General features: G+C 38.2%; 1 protein-coding gene across 1 annotated transcript in view; it reads left to right on the forward strand.

Annotated features, from left to right (window-relative positions):
• Window positions 1–19,144, forward strand: part of ABCC4 (ATP binding cassette subfamily C member 4 (PEL blood group)) — a 220,790-nt gene that overhangs the window by 149,320 nt on the left and 52,326 nt on the right. Inside the window, exons 24-26 of the mRNA XM_081326452.1 lie at window positions 455–555; window positions 2,986–3,177; window positions 8,444–8,599. Coding sequence (XP_081182578.1) covers window positions 455–555; window positions 2,986–3,177; window positions 8,444–8,599 — 449 coding nt within the window. The remainder of the gene's footprint in view (window positions 1–454; window positions 556–2,985; window positions 3,178–8,443; window positions 8,600–19,144) is intronic.

Consider the following 19,144-nt stretch of genomic DNA (forward strand, 5'->3'; position numbering starts at 1 on the left):
CTCCCTCCAGATAATTTCTGGGTAATATGGTTTGTTTTGATTGTTGTCCAATTTGTGCCATCTTTTGCCCTCTCTTCTTCTTCTTTGTTTTTATCGGTGAACCGCCCAGTCGTTGGAAGACCGGCAATGTAAAATTTTAATAAATTAAATCAATCAGTAAGTTAAATTCTGTTAACATTGTGATGCTACAAATGAAAATACTTATAACTCTTCTTAGTGTTCTTAATTTTTTAATATATAGGTAATTGATTCCTCTTTGTCACAATCCTTTATTTAAGAATATATTTTTTCCTGGAGAACTTGTTCCCTATGCACATACCCAGTGCATAGGCATATCTATTTAGTTTGTGTAATTTAAGTTTTATATTTTCAATTTCCATAAGCTAGATTATTAAAATTGAAGAAAATTGTTCATTCAAAATTCTTTATACCTGCCTTCTTTCTTGTCTCATAGCTCTTGATGCCGGAAAGGTGGGACTTGCTTTATCCTACGCAATCACTCTTACCGGAATGTTCCAGTGGAGTGTTCGGCAAAGTGCAGAAGTTGAAAATCTGGTAATAACCAGTTGTTTCTTTAAAGTATGTGAAAAAACCCTGTTGCACTGAAAGCCCAAAGACATTTTGCCCTGTTGGTTCCCTTGCTCAAATACATCTGATTTTGCTTCCATCCTTCTGTGTTGTGGGGAAGTGAATTACTCTGAATGCAAAAAAGTCAAGATCCAATTTTATGTTGGTCCCCGTGATTGACCCATATTGGGTCTTGCAACATTATCCTGAGACATGTATCTTTGCTTCATTCGTAACAAAAAAGTCAGTTGAGAATTATGAAATAACTTTCTGTGAAGGAAAACAAAGATGGCAATCCCTTCTTAGAGGAAGTAGGAAGTGGGAAGAATTTCATTCATGTTAATCTTTCATTCAGACAGCATAATGTAACCCCAACATGGTGGGATGAGAAAAGAAAGAGATAAGTGTGTACATATATTAAATTAGTGTTATATTACAATACATATTAAATTAGTGTTATATATATAATTTTATTATCATTATATACTTAAGTTTAATTGTATTATACAGTATTATATAATTAATATATACATAATATATAATGTATTATTATATACTTAATATGAGCAGCATGGTGGCCTATTGGTGTAAACACTTCCCACTAGGAAGGTTGAGAGTTCAACCCTAGGTAGCAGCAGATGGTTCTCTCCTAGGGTGCAAAGGAAAAATATCTGCTGTGAACTCTGCATAGATGTCAAGAAGGACATCTGGACAGTAAATGTTCAGCTCCATCCATTTGCCCCAATTCTACCCTGAACAGGGACTACAGGGTTGAAAAAGGGAGATTTTTTAAATACAATCAATATATACTTATTACATTATGGATAGGGGAAATACTGTGGACATGGTTTACTTTGACTTCAGTAAGGCATTTGACAAAGTAGACCACCCCCTAACTTCTTAGTAAGATAGAATAATGTGGGATAGACAGTACCATTATCAGATGGATTTGCAACTGGTGAACCAACCATACTCAGCAGATGGTCCTCAATGGAACAACATGTACATGAAGTGGGGTACCTCAAGATTCTGTTAGGCCAATGCTCCTCAACATCTTCGCAAATGATCCAGATGAGGGGATAGAAAGGGAACTCATCAAATTTGCAGATGACATCAAGCTCGGGGGAAGAGCTGACATTTTGGAAGATAATTTCAAGATCCAGAAGAATCTTGGCAGACTTGAACACTGGGCCCTACCTAACAAAATGCAATTCAGTGATAAGAAAGTAAGGTCCTACACATAGGCAAGAAAAACCAAATGTGTAGCTATAGTGTAGATGGCACAGGGCTCAGTAATAGCAACTATGAGAGGGATCTAGGTATCCTAGTAGACCATCACTTAGGTATGAGCCAGCTGTGTGCTGCAGTTGCCAGAAAAGCTAATGCAGTCCTAGGCTGCATCAAGACAGAGAGATTCAAAATCACATGAAACGATAGGACCATTTTATACTGCTCTAGTGAGACCACACTTGGATTACTCCATCCAGTTCTATTCATCTTGATACAAAAAAAGATATTGAGGACCTAGAAAGAGTGCAGAGAAGAGCAACAAACATGATAGGGGACCTGGAGGCTAAACCAGGCATGTCCAGTCTAATGGAAAGAAGGAGTATTGATGATATGATAGTAGTCTTCCATTACTTGATGGTTGGTCACAAAGAAGAGGTGGGCAACCTATTCTTCAAAGGCCTGAAGGCAGGACAAGAAGTAATGGGTGGAAGATCATTAAAGAGACCTCCAACCTAGAAGTATGGATAAATTTCCTGACAGTGAGAATAAGTAATCAATGGAATGGCTTATCAAGCTTTTCAAGCAGAGACTGGAGATCTCTAGAACAAGGTCTCCTGCTTGAGCAGAGAGTTGGACTAGAGGGCCTCCAAAGTCCCTTCCAACACTATTATTATATGCTCTATGTTCTCTATTCTATTTCATGTTTGTAAACTAATACACTGTGAACAGCTCTACAAAGCAAGCTTCCAGTTGTCCATGGCTAACACAAGGATTATTTAAGATATGCAGGGTAGCACACTGGTAAAGATATGCAGGGTAGCACACTGGTATATGTTTAATTGCTGTAGTTTAATCCAGTGCACATTGAAGAAGGATATAATTAAAGTTTATAAGTCTCACCATTGTGGAGTGTTGTTTTCAGACATAGGAGATATAGATTAACACCAAGATGTACTGTAGATTTCTTCCAGATATATGAAAGCAAAATTGCTTCAGAATATTTTTTTCCACTTATTTATTTGATTTATGCTCCTTCCCTTTTTCTTAAAAGCACATCTATTCAGGTAGAAATAAATGCAGCAAGCATTGAATCTGAGTCTACTTAAAACCTGAAAATTAATCCTCAAGTGATTACTGTATTGTAAATCAGTAAATACCTAGGAATCAATTTTTGTTTCTCTTTTTCAGATGATATCAGTGGAACGAGTAATGGAATACACAGAGTTGGAACAGGAAGCCCCATGGCATACACACAAACATCCACCAGTGGAGTGGCCAACTGAAGGAGTTATAGCATTTGATGATGTGAACTTTGCTTACAGTGCAGATGGTCCTTTAGTGTTGAAACATTTATCTGCTTTAATTAAATCAAAAGAAAAAGTACGTATGTGTTAATTTTATTTTTGAGTCAGAATGTTAAAAAGAGCCTTAACAGTGGTTGGGTTTCATGGGCTTGATTTTTTCACACATTGCATACAGGTAATCCTTACAACCCTAATTTAGCCCAGTTGTTAAGCGGGACATTTGTTAAGTGAGTTTTGCCCCATTTTACAACCTTTCTTGCCACAGCTGTTAAGTGAATCACTGCACTTGATAAGTTAGTAACCTGGTTGTCAAGTGAATCTGGCTTTCCCATTGATTTTGCTTGTCAGAAGGTCACAAAAGGTGGTCACATGACCCTGGGACACAGCAACGGTCTGAATTTTGATCAGATCATGGGGATGGTGCAAAGGTTGTAACTTTTTTTTCAGTACTGTTGTAACTTTGAATGATCACTAAACAAACTGTTGTAAGTTGAGGATTACCTGTATTTTGTTTTTAGGAGGACTAGTAATGTTAGTCTCATGGAACCTCTCTTCTGCCATTCCCCATCTCTTCTGTACATGCACAATTCTTCGTCATTTAGGCAGAGATCAAATTTCTCATTCTTGGTTTCTTGTTTTAGCTGTTTTAGGGTCTAAGGAGGAAATGAAATATAATGTTTATTGGTGCTGCAATTACTCAAATCAACTTTGGTTGATCTGGGAAGTTGGAAAAATGTTTATCTTTGTTTTCCTTCATCTAATTTTTCACTGAAGAATAATCAGTTAGATTCTGTTGTTAAATGATTTGTATTCTATTAATGATTAACTAATAATATATTAATATGATAGTCTAATATAATACTTACGATGTTAGATTAGGACTGGGAATACATTCAAATTCATTCTCACTGATTGATTTTAAATGCTAAGAGTAACCCCTTATGTCCTTTTGTATCTTAGCATATTGAAACAATTGGAAGTGGCTTTCTTTAGCACTCATTTTATAGAGACATTTGACAATCTCTTATTTCCTCAGTATTTAGAAGGCTCTTCATAATGATCAATTTAGGTCTTTCTACTTTTTTTCTGCTTATAATTCTAAGATACAGCATTGCTATGCTTTGTGCAGCAGCTTGTGAAATCTTGTAGGAGCTAATTATTAATAAAAAGGTAAAGGTAAAGGTTCCCCCGCACATGCGTGCTAGTCGTTTCCGACTCTAGGGGCCGGTGCTCATCTCCGTTTCAAAGCCGAAGAGCCAGCGCTTGTCCGAGGACGTCTCCGTGGTCATGTGGCCGGCATGACTAGACACCAAAGGCACACGGAACGCTGTTACCTTCCCACCATAGTGGTCCCTATTTTTCTACTTGCATTTTTACGTGCTTTCGAACTGCTAGGTTGGCAGAAACTGGGACAAGTAACAGGCGCTCACTCTGTTACGCAGCACTCAGGATTCGACCCGCCAAACTGCCGACCTTCTGATCGACAAGCTCAGCGTCCTAACCCACTGAGCCACCGCGTCCCTTATTAATTATTAATAGAAACTATAAAATCCTTACATAATTGTATTAGTGTATTTCTGTCTTTTTTCTATTCATCTTGGTTAACAGTACTAAACTGTTACAGCCCATTATTATGAATATTTTACTATCATATTTTTATTTTTATAGATAGTATAGACTAATATTGTATCATACTTTATTAATTTTGTAATGGTTTACAACTATTAGGTTATACATTTATTTTGATATGTTATTATATGCAGGTTTAATATGAATCATGTTGTACTTTGTAGATTTAAGATAAAATGGATTTTCTTGTTCTAGGGGATAACTTTTTAAAATTATTTTTTTATAGTTTGTATTATTTAGTAGACATTAGGTTTGGAAAGATTCATGATTTTCTAGTTTTAAATATTATACTAGGCTGGTTCTGGACAGGAATATAATAAATCTGAAACCTTGGATTGATTCAGCCCAGGATTGCTTGCAATACCCACAGTACTGAAGGATTTGTAAGGATGGTTCTAGAAATACTGCAAAACAACTTGTACAAGCAATTAGAGAGGGAGGGTTAGGTTTCTGGTTAGGTTCTCTTCTCAGCTATACCTCCCATTTTGTAAAATGCTGCTTGATCCCCCTAATTCCCACTTAATCTCAGAAAGAATAATTCCACCATTCAAACTACTATTTATGTAAATCTACTATAAAGATGCTGGCTTTTATTTTGCAGAGATGACTTCATGGGGAAGCGGAAGCCTTTAAGAGTTTATGCAAGATATCTCTTTATCACTTTCATACTTTTGTTTGCCTTGGGCCTACTGTTTCAGTAGTCATATGCTCTTCTAATAGCGGATAAGGATTTAGATGTCATGGAAAGTAACGAACCAAACAAACATGACTAGGAAGAGAGGGAACATGTTGCTGAATTAATGTACCTGGACTGTTTTCTTAGCAGGAATTAGGAAGTGGTTTGCCACTGCTTCTTCTGGGATCTTCTTGTGGTTTCGCTTCTAAGAAATGATAGATCCGACTTTATTTAATGTTTTTGTGATTAGCTAAGGTTCCCTCAGGAGCTTCCAACTGCAGCGATGAAGACAACTGAAATTGATATTGTTGAGAGTTTATCTCAACTAATTCTCCAATTATTGTATTGATGCCAAGAGGAGGGTAAAGAAGAAAAACAGCTGGTGGGACTTGGGGACTGAAAGGGAAGTTTAATAATAATAATAATAATAATAATAATAATAATAATAATAATAATAATAATAATGATGATGATGATGATGATGATGATGATGATGATGATGATGATGATGATGTTGGAAGGAACCTTGGAGGTCATCTAGTCCAACCCCCTGCTCAGGCAGGAAACTATACTATTTCAGACAAATGGCTGTCCAGTCTCCTCTTAAAAACTTCCAATGTTGGAGCTTTCACCACTTCTGGAGGCAGGTTGTTCCACTGGTTAATTGTTCTAACTGTCAGGAAGTTTCTCCTTAGTTCTAGCTTGCTTCTCTCCTTGACTAGTTTCCATCTGTTGCTTCTTGTCCTGCCTTCAGGTGCTTTGGAGAATAGCTTGCCTCCTTCTTCTTTGTGGCAACCCCTGAGATATTGGAACACTGCTATCATGTCACCCCTAGTCCTTCTCTTCATTAAACTAGACATACCCAATTCCAGAAACCGTTCCTTCCAATGTTGGAGCTTTCACCACTTCTGGAGGCAGGTTGTTCCACTGGTTAATTGTTCTAACTGTCAGGAAGTTTCTCCTTAGTTCTAGCTTGCTTCTCTCCTTGACTAGTTTCCATCTGTTGCTTCTTGTCCTGCCTTCAGGTGCTTTGGAGAATAGCTTGCCTCCTTCTTCTTTGTGGCAACCCCTGAGATATTGGAACACTGCTATCATGTCACCCCTCACCCTTCTCTTCATTAGACTACACATACCCAATTCCAGAAACCGTTCCTTCCAATGTTGGAGCTTTCACCACTTCTGGAGGCAGGTTGTTCCACTGGTTAATTGTTCTAACTGTCAGGAAGTTTCTCCTTAGTTCTAGCTTGCTTCTCTCCTTGACTAGTTTCCATCTGTTGCTTCTTGTCCTGCCTTCAGGTGCTTTGGAGAATACCTTGCCTCCTTCTTCTTTGTGGCAACCCCTGAGATATTGGAACACTGCTATCATGTCACCCCTAGTCCTTCTCTTCATTAAACTAGACATACCCAATTCCAGAAACCGTTCCTTATATGTTTTAGCCTCCAGTCCCCTAACCAACTTTTTTGCTCTTCTTTGTACTCTTTCTAAAGTTTCAACATCTTTTTTACATCGTGGTGACCAAAACTGGATACAGTATTCCAAGTGTGGCCTTACCAAGGCATTATAAAGTGGTATTAATACTTCACGTGATCTTGATTCTATCAGCACTGTGTTGGCTTTTTTGGCAGCTGCAGCACACTGCTGGCTGATATTTAAGTGATTGTCCACTAGGACTCCAAGATCCCTCTCACAGTCACTACTATTGAGCAAGGTAGTTACCTGTGCATTTGGTGCATTTGGTTTTTCCTGCCTAAATGTAGAACCTTACTTTTTTCACCATTGAATTTCATTTTGTTAGATAGCGCCCAGTGTTCAAGTCTGTCCAGATCTTCCTGCATCTTAAGCCTATCTTCTGGACTATTGGCTATTCCTGCCAGCTTGGTGTCATCTGCAAATTTGATGAGTTCCCCATTTATCCCCCTGTCCAAATAGTTGATGAAGATGTTGAAGAGCACTGGGCCCAGAATAGAGCCCTGGACTGCACACTTCCTTCCATGTAGATGCAGTTCTATTGAGGACCACATGCTGAGTACCGCCTGTCAGCCAGCTACGAATCCATCTGGTGGTGATGCTGTCTAACCCACATTTTTTCTATCTTATCAAGTAGTAGGTTGTGATCTACTTTATCAACTGCCTTACTGAAGTCCAGGTAAATTATATCCACAGCATTTGTCTGGTCCACTAATTTTGTCACTTGGTCAAAGAATGCAATAAGATTTGTCTGGCATGATCTGTTTTTGACAAACCCATGTTGGCTTTTGGTAATGATAGGTCTGTAGTTTCCTGGATTTATTTTTTTCCCTTTTTTGAAGATGGGGACTACATCAGCTCTTTTCCAGTCCTCTGGTAGTTCCCCAGTGCTCCAGGATCTTTGAAAAAGATAGTTCAAATAAAAGTTGACACCAACTCAACAGCACTTAATCAGTCACTTGTTCTTTCTCTTTTTGCTTATTAATATATTTGATACAATTAATTATTGTCTCTCTATATATGTTTATTCCTGTACTTCTGATGTTAAGACAGAAGGTCTATAAAAAGACCACCCATAATATTTACTCCGAGAATTGTGAAACAAAAACACTGTTATTCCTATCCAAAAGCAAATGTTAATATTTTATAAGCCCTGAAGCTAGACAATGATAGTTTCAGAAACATATATAAAATTGCATTAAAATTTAAGTTCAGTTTAAACAGCTGGAATAAGATAGGTATGATTTAAGGGAGAGAGTAAAAGTCCTAATAAATAAATACCAGCCATCTCTTTCACATGTGCTAAGGGAAAACATTTGTTTGATTCCTACTTCACATGAGGAAAATGAACTAAAATCACTATATTATCCAACAATAGGTTTAGATCATTCAAATGCTGTAGAAATCTTTCTTTTGAAGACAATGTTCATGCATCTTTTGTTGCTTAGTATCTACTTTGTACATCTTGCCTTACAAGAAGTAAAATAAACAAGATAATTAGAAGCAGTGCTTTAGAAATGCCTTCTTCCCCTAGTATATGGTGTTTTTTTTTTTGTATTTGTCTTTCAGGTTGGAATTGTGGGAAGAACAGGAGCTGGCAAAAGCTCTTTAATAGCTGCTCTTTTCCGGTTGGCTGAACCTCAAGGAAGAATTTGGATTGATAAATATTTGACATCAGAACTAGGACTTCATGACTTGAGGAAGAAAATTTCAATCATACCTCAGGTATTGGTCTGCTTTGCGTATCAGCCTCTTTTAGAAGTCCATCCAGTGCTCTCCAGAAACCTTAGGGTTGTAAATTTTTCTTTATCTTTCTTCTGCACTCTGCTGGTTATATGCCAGGAATCTTATAGAGTAGCGTGATGTCTCTGTGTATGTTAATCCTCTCTTCTTGAATGATGACTGAAAACGAACTGAAATTATTATGACTATTTTAAGAGGTTCATTATCTATGTTTCTGTCATGCCCAAACAGCTTTCTTTCAGCCATTAGTTATGACTACAGATTGAATTTAGTTTAAAGACTGTAATGATGCATTCTGTGTTGGGGACATAAAATATTTTAGAGTGGAAATTATTCTGACAAATAGAAGAGGCTATGTTTGTGCACGCGCACATGCACTCGCGCACACCCACACACAGCATCTTTGTCCTCTCAAATATACACCATAAAATAAAAAAAGATTTTATGGGCTAGGGTGCTGTCACTCAGATCCTGTTCCTGGCATAATTTAGCTAGTAGAAAATTGATAATTTTTATTTGGCTTTCGAGATATTCCAGAATGTGAATGTTTTATTCTCAGCTGCTTTGGAAGATTTGAAATGGCTATTTGGAGCTAGAAAATTTTTGCTCACATGTCCTGAAATGTGGTAAATTAACTCAGTCGCTGCTTTGAACAGCTATCAGCTCCAATCTTTCAGGTTCATTTGTGCCATTCTAAATGTGTAACAATATAAACACATTGATCATTGCCCCCCAAAAGCTCCAGTGCATTCCTTTGAAAGAGTATGTCTGGCCATCTTTCCTTTGAACTATGTTTTTTGGATTGAAAAGCAATCCTGTCAGTCCCTATGAGGACCCAGGGGTGGGGTGGGGTACTGACCCAGGAATGGGATCAGAGCAAAGATGGTTTTATATCCAGGTTGCTTTTTAAATTAAGAAACTAAATTAATGGTGAACGGGCAGAGGGATGGAGAAATCACTGCAATTTAACTTCAGTTAAAGGTAAAGGTAAAGGTTCCCCCGCACATGCGTGCTAGTCGTTTCCAACTCTAGGGGCCGGTGCTCATCTCCGTTTCAAAGCCGAAGAGCCAGCACTTGTCCGAGGACGTCTCCGTGGTCATGTGGCCGGCATGACTAGACACCAAAGGCGCACGGAATGCTGTTACCTTCCCACCGTAGTGGTCCCTATTTTTCTACTTGCATTTTTTACGTGCTTTCGAACTGCTAGGTTGGCAGAAGCTGGGACGAGTAACAGGCGCTCACTCTGTTACGCGGCACTCGGGATTCGACCCGCCAAACTGCCGACCTTCTGATCGACAAGCTCAGCATCTTAACCCACTGAGCCACCGCTAACTTCACTAACTTCAGTTAGTGGCATGCAAAGGAAGCATGGGGCCTCTTGGACTCATGATTGCCTTGCTCACTTTTGCTCTTTTGACATCAAAAAGCTCAATTTTTATACTTTCCCCCAACTCTTCTGAGTAGCTAAGTGGATAGATGTCAGTCATAAATTTTGGCAAGCCAAATTTGATTTTTTCCTCTCCTATCTCTGAAGTCAAAAGATCCTCCAGTTCCTGCATATTCTAGTTGTCATGTGTTTTCAGCTTAAAATATAGGTTGCATTCGGAGAGTAATGAAACAGGGGTGTCCATTTCACTACGTATATCAATGTAATATGTGACAATTCTCACAGGATTATTCCTATGAACTCATATATTTGAGATAGGGCTCTCTAGTCCTTCTTCCCTGTAATGTCTTCCTTGTCAAGGCTAAATATTACAAAAACACAAAACATAAGTCAGCATCCTAACATGTAGCTAGAGCCACATTCTCCCTCAAAAACTGAAGCAGGGAGCTTCTGCCAGTCGCCCTTTGTTGAGTTGTGTACTGTTTCACCTGACCTGGACTGAGACTGGGGGCCCTGTATTAAATGACATGAAGCCTGGAACGATGCATGGTTGTAGGCCTTTCTCTGAGACTCCCCCCCCCTTTTTCTCTGATTATTTTTTGTTTTTTGTTTTGAACTACCATGATAAAAGTTAGGCAAGCAGTATGGTTCTTTAAAAGCTCTCTTTGCCATGTCCTCCTTTTGCCCCTCTGCTCAAAGAATAGAAAGCACAGAAAGAGGTAGGTATGCTATTACTAGTAAATAAATACAATTGGATTGTAGCCTAATGCAAGCTCCCTCTTTGTTTCTGGATGCTGAAGGCTTCATACAGTAAATGCACAGTAGTGCTGCTGAGTGAAGTTGATGACCCTTTTGTACCTAAGAGGACTTTACATGGACTTAAATTCTTCTGCCTTTGTCTTTGTACAATATTCTTTTCTCCTGAAAACAGATGATGAACTGTCCATTCAATAGCGGCAAGGTTTTGAAAGCTTTCCTAGCTATTTCAGGTGGGAACCGTATTGTATAATACTGGAGGTTTTTTTTCCCCCAGGAAAAAAAATATATATACATTTTTAGAAGGTAGGGTATTTTCCTACACTAATTTTATTTTCTATCCTATTTATTGTGACATACATTGTTGATATATTAAGTTCCTTATATAGGAATTGCACTTCAAAATAAAACAAAAAGTGCCTTGTCTATCATCTTGTCAGTATTGAATTAAATTCATGAGGGAGAGCTTCATTTGTCTAAAAGTATTTAGTTACTTTTTTTTACATTAAAGGAGGCTTTTTTCATATTGTCAGTGGAACATAAAAGTCCACAAAATTGTAAGATGCTGATCATACCAATGACAAACTACATTGTATTATTGTCTTTGTGTTGAAAACAGCTGCATAGTATGACCATACGCAGTATATTTTCTAATTCTGATTTGCACAAATTCTTCCTCCATTTTTGCAGTGTTAACCATGGTTTGATGTTTGTATGTGCTGCTTGGAAGACGTTTGATTAGTTTGACAAGTTAAATTTGATTGACAAGTGAGACTTAAGGTTTTGGGATAAGATTTCTCAATATTCATTACTGCATCTAAATAAAATATTTTGAAATCGATTCTAGAGATGGGCTCTGATTAGTTGGTTGATTTCATCTATGTAAGACACCTTACAGTACTCCCCCATCAAATAGCAAACCTATGAAAGTCTTTTCTATCTCCCATCTCCCAGCTGCTGCTTATGCTGATTTCAAGCAACCTTAAAATGAAAATAATGCATAGTGTTCAATAAAAATTCCATACATTCTACTTTACTGTTGTGGATGCAATGGGAAGGCTAATGTATTTTGCTATCACATTCCTTCATGCATCTCTAAGTATGAATACGCTGGTAGAATTTTGCATAAAACCTGCCTCTGACCACCCAATTCAGTTCAGAGTGAGATAAATAATGCCTTTTGTTGCATTTTAGTATATATCAGTCTAATTTGACCTTCTGAGTGATTACATGAACTGGAACAGATACATTGTTTAGTTTTTGCATTTCTCCAAATTTTGCAGTGCAATTATGTAATTAAAATGGATAGCCAAACTCAAATCTGTTTTTCTAAGACATGTTTTGAGTAATTTACAAAATATTTCCTATAAAATCTTCACAAAAATTCACACACCCACAGACATGTGAGTTTTCATCCAGAGAAAACTCCTTGAGCATTTTAATTGTATGTTGTAGCATACATGTCCAATATGGAAATTAAGTAATTAATTAGATTTAAATACTATTTAGATTTAAATACTGCGTGAGTCTCAGCAACTCTAAGGTGCTACAACATACAATTAAAATACACATGGACTTTTCTCTGGATGATAACTCACATGTATATATGTCTGTGGGTGTGTGAATTTTTGTGAAGATTTTATAGGAAATATTTTGTAAATTACTGAAAACATGTCTTAGAAAAACAGATAGATCTGTCACTTTGAGTATTCCTAGTAGCTAGTTCACCTTTTACTGATATTTAAGAAGTCAGGTTAGTTTTCATGGAATATATTTTGAAAACAATTTTTCATTTGAACAAACTGAATCACAAGATGGAATGGAAATGCATCCACTACCAGCTTGTACATCCTTGTCTCTCAGGTGTGGCTTCCCCCTCCAGGTTCTGGCTTATGCTAATCATAGTTTGTCCTAAAATCTAAGTTTTGAATAATGTTTTTAGGCAATAGAAGACAGCAAGGAGGAATCCATCGTGAAAAAAAGAGAAATTAGGAGATTCTGAAGAAGTGCTTCTAATTGCTAATGATGCCTTCTGAAATTAGGGTACTACAAATAGTCTTTCTCAGGATAAACAATCAGAATCAAAATAGAACAGGAAGGGGCCTTTTAGTCCAAAACCTAGCAGGAGACCCTATACCATTTCAGACAAGTGGTTGTCCAATTTCTTCTTAAAAACCTCCAGTGATGAAGCACCCACAATGTCTGAAGTCAAGCTGTTCCACTAGTTAATTGTCCTCACTGTTAGGTTCTCCTTAATTCCAGGTTGTTTCTCTCCTTAAGTAATTTCTATCCATTGTTACTTGTCCTGCCCCCTGGTGCTTTGGAAAATAAATTAACCCCCTCCTCTTTATGGGAGCCTCTCAAATACTATAATAATGCTATCATGTCCATTCTAGTCCTTCTTTTCTCTAGACTAGCCAAACCCAAATCCTACAACCATTGTTTATAAGTTTTAGTCTCCAGGCCTTTAATCATCTTAGTTGCTCTTCTTTGCACTTTTTCCAAAGTCTCAACATCTTTTTTGTAATGTGGTGACTTGATAAAGTGGCACTAATCCTTTACATGATTTTGATTCTATGCCTTTGTTTATACAACCAAGGACTGTATTAGCTTTTCTGACTGCTGCCACACACTGCTGACTGTTCAGGTATTGTAGTACCTGCATAGTTAGTACAGGTGAAACTCTAAAAATTAGAATATCGTGCAAAAGTTCATTTATTTCAGTAATGCAACTTAAAAGGGGAAACTAATATATGAGATAGACTCATTACATGCAAAGCAAGATAGTTCAAGCCGTGATTTCTCATAATTTTGACGATTATGGTGTACAGCTCATGAAAACCCCAAATCCACAATCTCAGTAAATTAGAATATTACATGCAATCAATAAAACAAGGAGTGTACATAGAACAATATCGGACCTCTGAAAAGTATAAGCATGCATATGTACTCAGTACTTGGTTTGGGCCCCTTTTGCAGCAATTACTGCCTCAATGTGGCGTGGCATGGAAGCTATCAACCTGGGGCACTGCTGAGGTGTTATGGAAGACCAGGATGCTTCAATAGCGGCCTTCAGCTCTTCTGCACTGTTTGGTCTCATGTCTCTCATCTTTCTCTTGGCAATGCCCCATAGATTCTCTATGGGGTTCAGGTCAGGCGAGTTTGCTGGCCAATCAAGCACAGTAATCCCACGGTCATTGAACCAGGTTTTGGTGCTTTTGACAGTGTGGGCAGGTGCCAAGTCCTGCTGGAAAATGAAGTCAGCATCCCCATAAAGCTCATCTGCAGAAGGAAGCATGAAGTGCTCCAAAATCTCCTGGAAGACGGCTGTGTTGACCCTGGACTTAATGAAGCACAGTGGACCAACACCAGCAGATGACATGGCTCCCCAAATCAACACAGACTGTGGAAACTTCACACTGGACTTCAAGCATCTTGCAGTGTGTGCCTCTCCATTCTTCCTCCAGACTCTGGGTCCTTGGTTTCCAAATGAGATGCAAAAGTTGCTCTCATCAGAAAAGAGGACTTTGGACCACTGAGCAACAGACCAGGTCCGTTTTTCTTTAGCCCAGGTAAGACGCTTCTGACGTTGTTTGTTGTTCAGGAGCAGCTTGACAAGAGAAATACAACATTTGAAGCCCATGTCCAGGATCAGTCTGTGTGTGGTGGCTCTTGATGCACTGACTCCAGCCTCAGTCCGCTCCTTGTGAAAGTCCCCAACACTTTTGAATGGCCTTTTCCTGACAATCGTCTCCAGGCTGCGGTTGTTCTGTACCAGCCTGCTACTGGCCCTGCAGAAAAGGCAGGGACAACCCCTTTTACAAGAAGGCAAGAGGCTGGAATTACGCCTGCCAAATTTATTGCTACAAAAACAAATAAAACAAGACACAAACCAAGAAACAGGAGCTTTTCAAGCGGTTGCCTTCAGCAAACCAGCCCTCCCACGCATTCCCCCTTAAATACAGTTCAGGGCGTGGCTTCTCTCTGCCTCCTTCCGAGGAGCCCCATTGCCTTCCTCTGTTTACTCCTGATTGACTGCCTCCTGCGTCGGGCATCCTTGAACAGGGCCAGCTGTGGGTCATCTTCATCCACGCTGTCAGGCTCACACAGCTGGGTCTGCGTCGTGACCAGATGAGAGGGGCCTGGCTGGGGGCTCTCATCAAGCTCTTCAACACCCCCCTCCTCCCCCTCCTCTGAGTCGTCTGACCCAACTACTGAACCCACAGGCTGACCCTGAATCACAACAGCGGTCATCCCTGCTGCTTGTGCACCTTTTTCTTCCACACTTTTCCCTTCCACATAACTTTCTATTAATGTGCTTTGATACAGCACTTTGGGAACATCCAACTTCTTTTGCAATTACCTTTTGAGGCTTTCCCTCCTTATGGAGGGTGTCAATGATGGTTTTATGCACAACTGTCAGGTCAGCAGTCTTCCCCATGATTGTGATTCCTACTGAACCAGACTGAGAGACCATTTAAAGGCTCAGGAACCCTTTGCAGGTGTTATGGCTTAATTAGCTGATTAGAGTGGGACACTTTGAGCCTAGAATATTGCACCTTTTCACAATATTCTAATTTACTGAGATTGTGGATTTGGGGTTTTCATGAGTTGTAAGCCATAATCATCACAATTATGACAAATCACGGCTTGAACCTATCTTGCTTTGCATGTAATGAGTCTATCTCATATATTAGTTTCCCCTTTTAAGTTGCATTACTGAAATAAATGAACTTTTGCACGATATTCTAATTTTTCGAGTTTCACCTGTAAGTGACTATGCAGGTATTGTACTGAAAGTGACTACGCAGGTATTGTAGTGCCAAGCCAGGAAGAGCTTTATCAGTTAAAAATAAAACTATCACTTGCCCCTGGAAGCCTATTGGAAGCCAGTGCAGGACCCACAACTCCACAGTAATGTGGTCCAGATAATTTCTAACAGGTAACCCATGAACTGCTGCATTCTGAACCAACTGAGTGGCATTTAAAGGTCCATCTATCACAAATTGTAGTAGTTTCTTATATCTATACTTAAAATGATTACTGAGCTAATAATGTTCCAGAAATTATAATGCTGGCTAACTTCTAATTTAGTGTTTTTTAATCTTGGAATCTCGAATCTTGGCAGCTGGACTATTTTTTTTCCTTTGGTTTGAAATGTTTTGCTGCTTATCCAAGTATACCGAAATGTTTCACACCAAAAAAGAAACTCATGACTCATCTTCCAGACAACTCTACCTGGATCACAGAGAAATTTCACTGACATATTCAACTTTGAAACTTTAAGATGTGTAGGCTTAAATCTTCCGAATTATCCAGTCAGCTAGGGAATTCTGGGAATTGAAGTTCACACATCTTAAAGTTGCCATGGTTGAAAAATATGATTCTGATTGGTTCTTTAGATGCTACTTCATGAAACTTGTATTAGTTAACATCAGTCCTTTGAGGCAAAAATATCTATTTCTCTGATTGTAATTTATCATTTTTATAGGTTTAGCTTATGAGCTTCCTCTCATGAAACAGGCCATTTTTATATAACTATTTGCCAGGAGCTGAAATTAAAACTATCCTTATCTTCTTCTGCAGTATGCTCCTACTATTTTATAGCAGTTAGAAAGATTTTATGAATTGAAATTTTCCACTTTGCCAAACTATTAAAAAATTGAAATGGAAGTTCATCTCCACAATATCTGAAATATACATCTAATACCATTAATAGATTTTTTAAAATAAGATTTTTATATTAAAAAAATCAGCATTTTTAATGCTTTATTGAACCCATTTGATCAAAAGCTTTTGTAATTAAAATTATACTGCAGGAATTGCTGTTTTTGTAATGAAAAATCTGTTACATTGTCTTGCACTTTAAAGGAGAATACAAAACCACATTATACTGCACATTTCTTCTGCCTGTGATGATTTTACAGACCTTATAACCTGGCAGAAATGCATTGAAAATATTTTATCCAAAGAGCTTTGCAACTTGGCATACGTTAAAGGTAAAGGTTCCCCCGCACATGCGTGCTAGTCGTTTCCGACTCTAGGGGCCGGTGCTCATCTCCGTTTCAAAGCCGAAGAGCCAGCGCTTGTCCGAGGACATCTCCGTGGTCATGTGGCCGGCATGACTAGACGCCAAAGGCGCACGGAACGCTGTTACCTTCCCACCGGAGTGGTCCCTATTTTTCTACTTGCATTTTTACGTGCTTTCGAACTGCTAGGTTGGCAGAAGCTGGGACGAGTAACAGGCTTACTACACCATTAAAATAAAAATAGCTTCATGGGTTGTAATCTATTGGCAGTTAATCATTGCACTACGCTCTTTCTTTACCTGTGCATTTGCTTCTTATGAAAATGATTAAAGACACTTGAGACAGTTGAATACCTCTAGGCAATGCTGAACTATTATGCTAAGCTGCAATATGTATCCTTAAGTGAGCCTGTCAGAAGAAACTGAAGTCATTTCACTACTATAGTGGTCACCTATAGGGCAAATTGCAGTTTTGCAGTACCTAGTTTAACCTTTTGGGCTTAATTTTATTATAATTATTACTGCTGATTAGTGTGACTAGGGTTGATTTTTAAGCCTTTATTCAAGGCAGTCTGTCCCTTCCGTCCCTGCCCCATTATATTTATTTTGGCATTGACTTTGACTGAATTTTAAGACAGGGATATTATTGTAATGTGTGACAAACATCAAAAATATCTATCTTTTGGTTGAACAAGTCATAATACGCCTTCACTGGAGCTAGTATGCCCAACTACCATTTTGAACTGGGATGTGACAAGTCTGCAGATGCCATGTCTTCGGTGCACATATCCTCACCTAAGTGTCAACTCTGAGATTTAGAGAAGTAAATGTAGCTTCTCATAGCAAGAGGAAAGGTGAATATAGAAAGTGGCTGAAAGTTCAGAAATGAAGAAACTTCTTGGATGAGAGGCTCCCAACTTTCAAAATACCCAGCTCTTTGCAGGAAAAAAAAAGCTGTCTTAGAATGCATGGAGACACCCGCAATCTTTTTCCCAAAAAAGATGCATCTGCTTTAAGAAGTCACACTTGTGGACTTCCCCATGTGCTGTGAAACATCCTTTTGCCTTTAGATTGAAGCCTTGCACAGTTCTAGTGTTAATGTGTTCTGGCATTTGAGTTGTTGATCAAACTGATCCTGACCTTAAATTTGGACAAAAGCTGAGATCTTAAGCATTTCGACAAGCTATGAGTACTTTATGGATTGCAGTGCATATGTATTGCATTAAACTGTAGCACACTTGTCGTATTCCTGTTCTCACTAATTTAACCACTCTACTTTTAACAGAATTGAGTGTTTACTTACTTTAGCTGAAGGGGAGCCACCAATTCTAGTCAATCTAAATTTAATTTTAGTTTCACCATTCAATGAAACCAGACATCTCCACCACAAGTAGTAAATTGATGATCATTTGTAGCCTGAAGATTTTTTCCTCCCAACAGGAAAGGATCTACAATAAGTGAAATCTACATGTCAGATGCTTGACAACTGACTCACATTTATGACAGTTGCAGTGCCCCTGGGTCGTGTGATCACCTTTTACAACCTTCTGACAAACAAAAACAATGGGGAAAGAAGATTCACTTAACAACTGGGTTACTAATTTAACAACTGCAATGATTCGCGTAACAAATAGGGCAAGAAAAGTTGTACAATCGGGCAAAACTCACTTAACAAATTTCGCAGCAACATAAATGTTGGGCTGAGTTGTGATCATAAGTTGAGGACTACCTGTATTATAGTAAAAGACTGTATAGTAGTCAGTTTTTTCTTTATAACATAACACTACTAGAATTTGATCTGTTTCTTTTGTGCCTTGAAAATCAAACATTAAAAGGAATGAGAGTCAGAGAGTGCAAATGCTGACAGATGCAGTTCACTTACAAAGCTTAATTTTATTATTGTGTTCTAAGATTAGAATCAGGTAGCAATAAACTTGCATTTCCATTAGGAAAGAATTTGTATATTACACACTTTGTTATACTTTTAAAAATTTCTTCCAAGCAACTTTGTGAAATGACATTGTTAAATAGGAGCTCTGTATCTCCATGTCTGTTTTGCTACAAAAGGATGTCACATAGAGATAGGGAACAAATGCATTTTAGTAATCCTTTAGAGAGGAAATGTTTGGGAAGAGAAAGTTGCTTATGGAAAAATTGTTGGGAAGAAAAACAATTAAGACTTTTTTCTATTTTGTCTCAGCACCTCTACGATATTCGTCTGCCTATCTATCCATCTCACAATTTGGCCTTGAAAAAAAAGCTGTTGGGACTTTATTACATTTCTGTTTGAACATGTATTCCTGCCATACACTATTTTTAGTTATCCTAAATAAGCTAAGAGACTTTAATATTTTGT

This window comes from Vipera berus, assembly GCF_964194415.1.
Source record: "Vipera berus genome assembly, chromosome: 4".
In the NCBI taxonomy this organism is placed as follows: domain Eukaryota; kingdom Metazoa; phylum Chordata; class Lepidosauria; order Squamata; family Viperidae; genus Vipera; species Vipera berus.